General features: G+C 36.7%; 1 protein-coding gene across 1 annotated transcript in view; it reads left to right on the forward strand.

Moving 5' to 3' along the window:
* LOC134744184 (protein yellow-like) overlaps nt 1-6,530 on the forward strand; it is a 67,199-nt gene extending 60,669 nt beyond the window's left edge. The window contains exons 7-8 of the mRNA XM_063677904.1: nt 3,523-3,655; nt 5,201-6,530. Coding sequence (XP_063533974.1) covers nt 3,523-3,655; nt 5,201-5,311 — 244 coding nt within the window. The 3' untranslated portion in view covers nt 5,312-6,530. The remainder of the gene's footprint in view (nt 1-3,522; nt 3,656-5,200) is intronic.
* Nucleotides 6,531-13,030: the final 6,500 nt, after the last annotated feature.

The following is a 13,030-nucleotide window of genomic DNA, read 5'->3' on the forward strand; positions in this document are numbered from 1 at the left end:
CAGACAATCACTTTGGGAATGTATATATATTTATACCCTTGACTGTACTCATCAATTAAAATGAAATAGTCCTGGGCCAAACTATAAGAAAGCTGTAAATGTCGATAGGTTATTGATCTGAGGTCGATACATCACTATGCCAAAAATATAACCTTTCATACTTAGCAGTTCGAAAATATATGCAAAAATCTATATAGACTTGAATGCAAGTAATAATTACATAAACAACATATCGATTTCAATGTTTAGGGTCAGGTCCTATAAATTAATTTCTTCAAAATTGAACAAAACTCACCGATTAAAGGTTATCGGTTCGTGCGTATTTTCTTTTCTTCCTGTATGCGATTTACAGCCCTCGATCACACAAGACATTATCACAAAGGGAACTTCAAACCATTACAAATAAAAACTTAGCACGTTTTCCAACAATCTTTCAGGAATAGCAACAATATAATTAAACCGCTGAAATTCCCGAAATATTTCAACTAAAATAATACGACTATGTCAAGTTGTTACAGTTGACACCTACCTGTCAAATAACGAACATATATTTTATTTGGCTGGATTATATTCGAACCACATAGGACCATTTGACATTTTCCTCAGTTCATCTTATGACAATACTGAAAAAAACTAAAAAACTTGCGGATTGTTGTCTCACTCACTCATAGACAAAAAGTGATAGCGTGTTGTGAATACGATACCTTTTACCAAGCTTTTATTTTTGCCCGACTTCTATGCTTTAGTCATTATTCTGAGCTCCTGGTACAAAATGACATGCAATGACGTTTTGATACTGCATTCTGATCGTAAAATTTACGTGTAAAAGATAGTTAAATCTTAATTTCCGGAATTTGTTTTAAACATATTTGTTATTAATAAACGTAAAACACGTTGAAATGAACGAAGAATTCAGAAATAAATTAAAAATGTCATAAAGTAAAATAACACGTCAGATTCATACGTAATGGATTTCGGAACGCTCCTTCTTTTATTATTTGTTCGGGCTCCTCAAACTGAGCTGCTATCCATGTTTGCGTGAAATGTAGATGTCGTTGTAAATATTTCTGTCCTTCTCAAACACCGCATGCGTGAAAGGGATAGATATCGGTGGAATCGACATTTAGTGATTGTAAACGTTAATGTATAGGCCATAAGGTTTAGTAAACGCAACACAGGACATATGAAGTTCTCCTTGAGTCGAGCACCGTTACGTACCATGGGGCGAACGACCTCCTTCTCGGTTCTGGTATCCTGGTACTTTTTGGAAAACGTTTGTCTTAATAAGTCGCCAGTCGCCAGTCGCCAGTCGCTAGTCGCCAGTTGCCAGTCACCAGTCGCCAGTCGCCAGTCGCTTGTCGCTAATAAAGGGTATAAATAGCTGGAGCGGGCACGGGGGGGTGGGATTCATTCTTCAACCATCGGACTAGTCGTGACTGGCTTTTGGGCGTTATTTTCGTACTGGTTAGCGAAGTTTCTCTGCTATTTTTTCTGTGTTTGTTTTTACTTAGAATCATCTTGGTAAATTTAAACTTAGAATTTGTGTCTGTGTTTGGTTTTACGGGGACAATATCGTCAGACCGCCTAACCTAGACTATTGTGGAGATTCTTAGCTGCTATGTATGGGTTTTATTTTATTGTAAAGTTTTCGACACTGAGTTATTCCGAGTGCCGCCACGTTATGCAGGAACAATATCGTTGCATAGCAGGGACTTGGAATTTGTCTGCGTTTGGTTTTACGGGGACAATATCGTCGTAACGCTGAACTTAGACTATAGTGGAGATTCTTTACTGACGTGTTGTGTGTAGTGTTATGTGCCATGAAGTATTCTACACTGTATTGTTCTAAAGGGGCCCACTGACTATCAATCTGCCGGACGATATCGGCCTGTCAGTTGTTCGGAACTGTCAAATTTTTGTTCTAACTGACAGGCCCTTTAGTGCCGTCATGTTATGCAAGGAATAAATCGTTGCATAGCAGGAACTTGGAATTGTGTCTTGGTTTAATTTTGCGGGAAGCAATTTTCGTAATGTTAAGCTTGGATAATGGTGCCTAAGGGAATTTCACTTTTTTGTTTAGTTCGTTTGTTTTCTGAGAAACTTATTCTAGTAAAATTACTCTTTGTTATTTTAGTGTTTTCTATGGGGTCTTTTGCTATTTTTGAAGCCAGATCATTGCTTCGACTGACAGTTTGTCCAACTAAACATCCATTACACCTGGCGGTGTTAAAGGTAATGGGTGGTTAGGAGTCTTTAGTTCTAGGCTTGAGAGGGCTTGGCATCTCTTCTTTATCAACATAAGAGATGAACTATCTCCCTGGTCTCAAAGCCCAGCTGTTAGATGGAAGTGAGGGCATCACGTGCGTGCCATTCGGAGTGATCTGAACTCACTGAAGTCGGCAGTAATTGAGATCAGGTCCCCTATTAAATATATTTATATATTTCGGTGCTCTGGCTCATGCTAGTGCTGATTGCGGGGAAGGATTCTGTCGTGACTATTATCATATACTTAGACTTAGTTGCGGCAGGACTTCTCACGTGGTTGGTGCGGGTGTGTGCTAAGGGTGCCGATCCACTGATAGACACGGAATAGGGCGACTTACTTCCTACTTCTTTGGCCTGCGGGCGTAGGAGGGGGAGTCAAATACACAGACCGGTAGTTTTGCTAATCTCGGTTTGGTCGACAAAACTTTCCAGCTTCTAGTAGGGATACACTCGTGTATATTCCAAGGCACTAGGTCAATGGTAAGTGCGATCTGTGCTTTGGGTGTACATTAGATTAGGGCCTGGAGTTAGGATTAGGGTAGAGTCATACACTGTTTGTCGAATTAGGGTCTCTTTTACGCTTGGTCTAGGAATCTGATATGGTTGATATATATTCTTCTTTTAAGGACTTAAAAAATGGCTTCATTATCCTAAAATATGTGTATTTAAAAGGTAAAGGATTCTTTTGCCTAAATCTTCCAAACTTTTAATTTATCAATCAATCAATCGTTTATTGATAACAAGCGTTACACGTCATTTAACATTTTCTGTTTAGAACACTTTACATATAATTATAAATATGTCATTATTCATGTAGAAATAGGATTACATTAGACTTATCTAGTTAAATTTATTAGACATCATTAAATTATAAAATATAGCAGTATGTCACAGGCATCCTGATACATTATCCCCAAATATAGCATCCGACACGCTCATTGCTGAGCCTCCCAATAAGCTCATTGACATATAGGTTAAACAAGGTGGGAGATGTTAGCCCAACCTGTCTAACCCCACATTGGAGTTTGTATTCGTCTTATTACCATTATTAAGATTTTAGTACTATTTTATGATCAGTCTTCAATAATTTATTAAATATATTGCTTGCGATAAAAGTCAATTACTGTACGGAACAATTAATTCCATTCTTTATCATGTATATCATTAGTTCTAAGTACTAAGACTTCACAGCAGTAGTAGGTATATATAAAAGGTTATTGTTGTGATAAAATAAATGACAAGTAAATAATATTGCAGAGTGCTCGCCCAAGACCCGGAGAAGCTGCAATTCTGCGCGGAGGTGCGATGGGCCGAGCGCGACAATGGCGCCGTGTGGGCCCTCTCCACGCGCTTCCACAAGTACTTCAAGAGACAAGTCAACAAACACGAGGTACCAACCGCTATTCTCTAATATTCTATTATCTAACTAAGTTTGTAAAGAGAAGCGTTCTTCTCCTTTCCTCTTAAGAAGAAAGTATATTTTGTGAAACGGAAAACTCGGCCCGGTCATCGGGAAACCATGATGCCAGCCCCGCCCCGTCCGCCTGGCTCCAGCGGCCGGCCCGGCGACCGTATAGATCTAATTAGTCAGCGCTATTGAAAATGGCGTTGCTGCGCAGTTCCGCCAACGTTGCGTCAAAGAGAATTGAGTAGGTATAAGGTAAGGTATAGGTATATAGAGGCTTAAATATTGTCATAGTAAATTTTGTAGTCAGTAAATTTACTGCCATCTTTCGACACAGGATTAAAACTTTTAAAACGCAATATGACTTTGACCCATGTTCTTTCACTGATATGTGTTAAAATTGTTAAATATCAAACGGTGTCGCCATCTACACGAGTATAGGCCAAAGGTATGGCGCCATCTTTTCGAGCAGAATTTTTTCTTGATTTTCGAGGCACGTGTTTTTCTTAGACTTTATTTATCTTATACACATCATAGATCTTTGGTTGCGTAAAGCAGCAGAGTTGACTAGACCCCGACGCTCGAGAGACGCTATACTATAATGTGGGGTGGCCCTTAGTATTCAATTTTGTTTTCGTTCATCACCGTCAGTACGAGTATCAGTGTAGAAACTGACTTTACACATCAGTAATATATGTGACGTTTTCAACCAAAAGGTACCACATTGTCGCTTGTCGATAAGGTTGATTTCAAATTAATGCTGTATGGAAATAGCGCCTTATTGACAACCGACAATAAGTACCCTTTTGATTGAGAATGGCACATATAAGTACGTATCAGTAATTACAGTAACTTTAACTTGACATCATTAGCTTTATTTAGTATACTGTGGGTTTAGGTCAATTTGTGTCAAATTGTCTCATATCAATATGTATTTAGTTATTATTTGTTCAATCTAATCGAATTTAAACTGTTGTGAGACATACTAACATTGAATCATTTTATGGTCGTCGTGAACGCTGCTCGCACTATTAGTGCTTGAGAAAGGAGACCTAGGCTCTCCGGAACATGTCGCGCGAGTGAATAAAACAAGTGAGTCTAAACCGTAAAATGATTTATTGTTCAATCTAATGCATATTAAACCGAACTCATTTATTTGCTGTAGGTCACTGGTCAAAGTTATAATAACAAGTCAAGGCGTATCTATCATTATGAATAACAAAATAAGCTAAAATTATCTTTATCAATGAGACAATTATTTTATGTTATATTAGAATAATCATTTTATAACCTTATCACATAGGTACTATTAAGTAGTGCGTGTACATTTAAAAAAAATGGATCAATAGGTTGAATAAGCCATCTGACGCAAATCGACATTTTCGTGCGATCAAAGTTCGATGCTGTTGCGAATCAATGTAATCTAATAACTTTTTTTTTGCCTAAGATTGACACAAGTCACATGCTACTTCATTTACAAATGTCCGGCACAGGAGACTCCCAGTTTTATCTGCATTTCTTTTATTTCAGATACACATACGTATCGTTCGCGTCGTGGAAGGGGGATTCCCCTCGTTGCAGCCGCACGTCCTGCGCCGTTCCGCTCGGCGTCATAGAAACTTCAACGCCACACTGCACTAATAACAATCCCAACTAAATACTAAATTATTTTGTTCTTGCACGCAGCAGGATACTCGTTAGCAATATAAAGTACCTATTGGTACATTTGGAGCCTACGTACCAAGAGACGAATATTTTACGTCAGCGGTATCATGATTTGCTCTGCTGTATGATATACGTGCAAAGAAAACAACAAATGTACACCTAAATGAACAAGTTTGCGATTGCCTAGTACGTTTAATTTAATTAGAGTTACACCATAATAAGTCTGCAATGATTTTGATAGCATACGCAGTGCAAGTGTTATTTATACGAGTACGTCATAATTTCGTAGAAGTTTGCAGTTCAAAATCGTTACAGACTTATCTTGGACTAACTCTTATGTATTGCTGCAAAATAAGGAAGCGTTATAGTTTCATCGCAACAAATTGGCCGTCAAAAGTCAAAACAAATAAAAATATTGGAAAGAGAAAGAGCTCAAACCAAAGTATTTAATATTTGGCGATAACAAAGCGATGAATGACATAATCTTTTTTAGGGCTTAGTACAAGAGTGACCACGAAAATCTAAAGCCTATATGACAGGTGTAGGAATTTAAGAATATTACTGATATTAATTTGTCTACCTGTCATATTATTAAAAAAGAGAAACGGTTCCATTGATTATTTTATTGGACAAAGAGTGCGACAGACAAATATGACCAGTAAGGTGGTGGCACCAGTAATGGACAAGAACCAATTATGGACATTTTTTTACTGTACTAAATTTTTTTTAAACAGACTATATTTTTAAAGTAGGTAATAATACTTTGTTCGGGTAACTGATGGCCAAAATAACTAGTAAAGATCATAAATGGTGGGCGATAAGGCATTACAACTTTGCTGTCCATTACCTACTGAGTACTACTGTCCATGACTGGTGCCGTTTTTTTTTTATTCCGAAGACTATGACATGTCTGCATGAAATGTCATTTTAGTCTACGGAATAAAAAATAGACTATAGTTATTTTTTTCCCACAGAGGCTTTTCGACATAGCAGGCTTTTGAAATGCTACATTTCACCTTGGATTAAATATGGTTTGCCTGATTTTTTAAATATGGACGATAGTGGACAACCGATTCTCCATACAAACGTAATCCCGTTTTCCTCGCTGGGGCCTTTTTTTTCAGTTTTATAATTACATATTATAAGAGTTAGGGTTAAGGAGCTCTCAAAAATTTGTATGAAATTTGTTTCTCGCTCCTAACTCCTAAATAATAAAATAAAAAAAACACTAAGGGGCATAGTAAAAAAAATAAACATCTAATCTTATAAAAGTATTTGTCTATTTGTTTGTCAATATCCACAGAGGAAAATGGGGACTACGTTTTTATGGACAACCCGTCATCTTTAAGAGTAACAAAATACTCTCTTGATTCGGTCAAATTGTTTTTTTTTTTTAAACAAATTATAGCCAGCTTGAAATAATGTAGTATGATACCTTTGGGTACGGTGCTTTTAGCACACTAGCGTCCCATCCCCTCTCCCTGACGCAACCCCCCATTTTAGCATGAAATATGTCCCGGTTGACAGTTTTTTTGGGAAAAGTGTACATTTTAAGAAAAAAGTGTCAATGAAAGAAATAATCCTTATTAAATTCTTAACAAAAAGATATATTTTCATTTTTTTGTTATGATGCACCATATTCATGTTATAGCTAGATGAACTTCGACAAAATTTAGCCGTTGAACAAGCTGGTTCTCAGTATGTATTGTCACAGTTACCAATGTTACCTTATATCATTATACCTACAACATCGAATTTAAAACTCATGCCTTTAGGTATATCACCATTTCAAAATAGTTACCTACTGTATTCATTAACTTTATTTGTAGTCGATAAGTTTTATATCTAAGTTTTCCAGTGTCATTTCTTTATTCTATTAGGTACCTACTTATATAATCTACGTTCACATTTTTCATATGTTTGGTAATAATATCTTAATTTAGTTTCTATAACTTACTTTTTAAATGTTAAGAGATAAATTCATCTTGTAGGGTTTGGGAGGATATCACGTGATGGTATGAAAGGTAAACGAAGTTAACCTTATCCACAAGTAGCGCCTAGTCTATGTTATTTATATCTTATTATATGTTTTCGCTTTCATCAAACTTTAGCCAATAAGAAATAATGAAGTAACTACTCGTACGTAATTATGTAAAAAATACAAATCATTGTATCTATAAACGTGCAGACAGTGAAGGTGGGCAGGGAATTTTGTGCCATTCATAATCATTTAAATTGGAATAAATGTAGTGCAACTTACTTACATTTTAAAGTTAAATAATAAAACTTCAGTTTACCTTTTCATAGTATTATTTAAATATTTTAAAGTATGTATCTAATTGTTGTAAATATCCATGTCCATTTTCTTGTAGGGTAAACTATATAGCCCCACCCCTACTCTCCAATAATTGGCTTCTTTAACCTTGTTAAGCAGCAAAGGTGACTTCCGTTACAAAACACATTCCGTGACAAAGTTAGCGGCCTATGACTGTAATTTAAAGGGTCAATCATTGAATAGTTTACCCTACGTTTATCGTAAGTTTAACTTACCACCGATATTTGCCTGCAAGTTGCGATGTGACTCAAGCGTGAAGTAGTTACCATATTAGCAATATATTATACCTAAATTACGGAAAGCGGGTGGATTTAGAAAAAAAATATGTTTAAAATAAAAACAATATTTAAAACTGGCACAGATTTTTTTTTCTTAGTCTAGCTACTGTATCTGTTAAGGAAATTTTTGCTATTGGTCTACTAAAATTAATCGATAATATGACAAAGATACAATTTTAAACCTTGGGTTACGGTACGGTATATGATGCATCATAATATGTTTTGTAAATAATAAAATACTGATTGAAATTATACAAACTGTTTCATTTTGAAAAATTTTATCCTACTTCGAATACTTACCTGGAACATAGAGCCAACCTACTCTATGTTCCATTTATTATTAAGCAATACTAACATACTTAACATAAATAAATTAAAAAAAGGTGTGTACGGGATCCTCGGTGCAAGAGACCGACTCGTATTTGGCTTTTTTTGTAAAAAAACTACCTTCGTCAAGCCGATTTGATACATGACTAGTATAAATCAGTCACTGGAACAGCTGACAATACCCGGTACCATCCCGGTACCTATCGCTGCCATTACGTGAGAAAATGGCACTCAATAATAAATCATATATTTAGGTATATGAGACATTTTTTTTTTTTTTTTTTTGGTTTATTTAAAGTCGCTTTTAACAACAAAGGTCATTAGCGACCACAAGGGAATTACAATTTTTTATATATATCAATTAGTTTTATAAATCTAAGTACATGTAAATATCCATCATTTAAACAGTCATTTAAGGTGTTAGGCAACTTACAGATTTCTTTTTCATTCTTATATGCTAAACACTCAATTAAAATATGGCTAACAGTTAACTCCAAACCGCATTTATCACATTTATTTTTTTCAGTCTTAGTGATAAGATAGCAATGGGTTAGGTTTGTGTGTCCTATTCTTAACCTAGTAATAGCGATCTGATCTCTTCTACACGTGAAAGGTATTGGAGGGGTTCCAAAAACTGATTCTCTAACACGCGATAAGCCGCTTGAGTTACTACTTTTCCAATAATTATTCCAAAATATTTTGATAGTTGATTTGATCAGTTTTTTAATTTCAGGGTAGCTGGATTTAATTGAATAATCTATCTGTTGATTTTTAGTAGCATTTTTAGCTTCGATATCAGCTTTTTCATTTCCAAGAATCCCTTGATGTCCTGGAATCCAGATTAATTCAATTCTGAATGGCCTGTATCGCGGGGGTCAAGGTCATCACGAGTTACCAATTTATTCACTTAGGTCCTTTCCACAGTGAGCTCGTCTGTAGTTGCAGTAGTCATTTTAATTGAACTCGTTATTTGTACTACTATACTCGTTATAGTTACATTTAAGCCAGTTTGGACAAGACATGCAGCCATTCGGCAACATCTCGGCAAGCGCTGGGAATAATTTCTAGCTGAGGGATTACCTCCCGCTCTCTGTGGCGTGTGGCGTGAATGGCGTGATTGATGCACGTCTACCTACCCGTATTTTTTCTTAGACGTGCCGTATGGGTCGGAAAATCTGTTTCCCAATCGTGGACGGCTAAGGAAACCTTAGAAATCGCTAGTAACTATTAGTAAGTATTCAGTCGTAATCGTTGGACTTTCCAAAGGCCTATTTAAACAGCGTGCCACCGGAAAACGAACCGAAATTTACGTAGTTAGTAGGTATGCACAATGTTAACGACGTACCCAAAGCGTTAAGTAAAAGAAACCTTAAGTTAAGTTTATTTAGATACAAATTTACTAATTCAAACCAGCCCTGTCACGAGTATTTTGCAAGTACATTGACACGAATGAGTTTGAAGTCTTATCTAAGCTTCATTTACATTTTGATCTACCGGACGATTAATCTATATCACAAAAACAGCAACAAACAAAGGTTCCGGTTTGGTGGTTACGAGTACAATTTGTCGGTATCTTATTAGATATTTCTAACACTACCCATTTTAATTGCAGATGTGACTGGCGTCTGTCTGTGACACATTATCTTGTTTATCTAGGTTATTCGCACAACCTTGCTTTTGCCAAGGTTCGATCAAGGGAATAGGGCATTGGGAAATTTCTACATGACGAATAGCAGTTAGATGACGCACGCACTGCAAGTGTATGAACAAATGAGTATCTTCGTGGCAAATTAATCCTTAGTGAAACGAGGAAAATTGCGTCATTAGAAACAAGTTTGATGAGCAAAGTACATAGCTATGTACTTACTCATAATAAACTAGGTTTAATTAACTTGACTTTGAACACCTTGCGGCTGATATAATCATAAATCATGAATCATTTATTTCGTGATAAACTAAAACATAATTAATGTTACTAAAACATAATTTCATCGGGTTTATCGCCGCAAGTTACATTGGTTGCGGTCACGGATAACAACAGATGTCCCACCCAGCAAGTGTGTACTCTCTCTTCCGAAATTGGTTTTTGCCAGATTTCGATTTTTGCCATTCGCAATTTTTAGCCAAATGGCAGAAAACGGAACCCTTATGGATTCGTCATGTCTGTCTGTCTGTCTGTCCGTCCGTATATCTCAGCCACTTTTTACCGAAACTTGGTAAGTAGATGTATTCTGTGAACCGCATTAAGATTTTCACACAAAATAGAAAAAAAAAACAATAAATTTTGGGGGTTCCCCATACTTAACTGAAACTCATAATTTTTTTTTTCATCAAACCCATACGTGTGGGGTATCTATGGATAGGTCTTCAAAAATGATATTGAGATTTGTAATATATTTTTTTTCTAAACTGAATAGTTTGCGTGAGATACACTTCCAAAGTGGTAAAATGTGTGTGTAACTGTAACTTCTAAAATAAGAGAATGATAAAACTAAAAAATATATATGATGTACATTACCATGCAAACTTCCACCGAAAATTGGTTTGAACGAGATCTACTAAGTAGTTTTTTTTTAATACGTCATAAATCGTAAACCGCAATTTACCTTTCACTCACGTTTCACATAAAAAATACATTGTTTAAATTGTGTAATGTACGGAACCCTCGGTGCGCGAATCCGACTCGCACTTGGCCGGTTTATACCATTTTATTTTTTCTCAATAGCTTCCTTTTCCGAAAGCATTTCTACTCATTCGCATATTTTCCCATTAATTTTATTTTCTAGTAGTACTTTCCTGTTACGTTTTCTAACCTTTTGCATAATTTAGATATGTATTCTTATTATAATATACGAGACACAAATTAAAATAAAATATAACTTCTGTTTGTAAATCAGTATCGTACAATAAAATAAGTCGGTTCTGGTATTCTGGTAGTCTGGTAAGTATTTGGGGATTTCGGAAACGGCTCTAACGATTCCGATGAAAATTGCTATATGGAGGTTTTCGGGGGCGAACAATCGAGCTAGCTAGGTCTTATCTTTGGGAAAACGCGCATTTTTGAGTTTTTATATGTTTTCCCAGGTATTATCATTATAATATAGATAATGATGACGATGAGCAAATACCATTTCAAACTAAATTTCCAGACGAATTAAATGCCAATGGGAATTTGTGGTTTCATAAGGCCTACATCCGGTCATTGTCGACGCACTTGATTGATTCAGCGGGGACCCTGCCGATCAGTTAGTGGACACCCGTGGCACATTGCTATTGCATACCAATATTTAGTAATCTGTTTTGAAACGTGTCAGAAACTTTTGCAAAAACTAGTGCTGTGGCCAAATTTTGGTATTAGGTTATCGCGAGTGGAGCGCGTATCCTTTAGGAAGGGTCGAGATAGCGCTAAAATCAAGAAAATCTCACGCTTTTGATTCTAGTCCTGAGCGGGAAGTAGCTATCTGCTAGAGTGAACAACACTAAGTGGAATCCAATCAACTGATGAGTACGTACAATTGAAAAATGTAATTTTGTGGAGTAGTCCCTAATCACCGAAAAAAGGTCATGAACATGGTTTAGCAGATATAGCTTTTTACTCTTGCAGATCTGCAACACACAGTGGTCCACAGGAACAGAGAATGTGCATAGCAGAGTCTCCTCTGACTCCTGGCAGAACCTGCATGTCGCATCTTGTTTCTTTCCAATGTGAAACATGTGTTTGTTCAACTTACAGTGTCTAGTCACCGCGCAGGTTTTGTATCTTTTGAGCTCTAGGAGCTCCTTAGCAGTTTTGCTGTTGAACCCTTTGATTAGAGCTTTCGAGTGTCCTTTTGTCCTTTGGAGAACTCTAAGTTGTTGAGCAGAGAGTATGCATCCCGTTTTGTGATTCCACAGAACGGTTCTGGGCCGACCAGAGGTGTGTCTGCAACCTTTCTAGCAAGTTCGTCCGCTTCTTTGTTTCCGTTAATGTCGAAGTGCCCTGGTACCCATCTAAGTATGACTTTGGAGTTAGCCAGTACATTTAGATTTGTTTTACAGGTCCGGACTAGTTTTGAGTTTGATTCAAGGGTTTCTAGTTACAGCAGAGCAGCCTGGCTGTCTAAGTTGATGTAGATATACTGGTGTCTTAGGTTTCTATCCGTTAATCTCCGCACATTTGTTCATGGCGAAGACTTCTGCCTGGAAGATTGAGGCCTGTGTGCCCATGCTGACTTGCTGACGCTAGCTCTGAGCTTAGGTCTCTCACCATAGATCCCACATCCTACATCATTGCCTATCTTGGACCCATCCGTGTACCAAACATGGCTTCCCTCTTCGACGTACATTTGGTCGTTGACGTTGATCTATTTATCTCTAGGAGGAATTTCTACTGTGTACAGTTTGGTAAAGTGACATTCAGGCTGTTATTATGTTATATTATTACCATATAAGAATATATGAAGCATTACACACTTAGATATGAAGTTGCTGGCACCTTTACATAGGTACCTACGAAGGAAGGTGACCTATGGAAAGTGGGGAACCTTATTTTTATGTGCAAGTTTATTTCTTATTAAGTTTTATTTAGTTGCTTATTCTATGGTGTGTTAGGGATTATGTTTTTCATTCTCATATTACTAAAATAATTTGAACCTACGTAGTTAACTCAAAAGTTACAGGTAGGTATTAACTGCGTCGTTTTAGTTTGCACACCAGCCATAATTAAAAAAACCGGCTAAGTGCGAGTCGGACTCACGCACCGAGGGTTCCGTAATT

Source organism: Cydia strobilella, chromosome 9, assembly GCF_947568885.1.
Source record: "Cydia strobilella chromosome 9, ilCydStro3.1, whole genome shotgun sequence".
Lineage (NCBI taxonomy): Eukaryota > Metazoa > Arthropoda > Insecta > Lepidoptera > Tortricidae > Cydia > Cydia strobilella.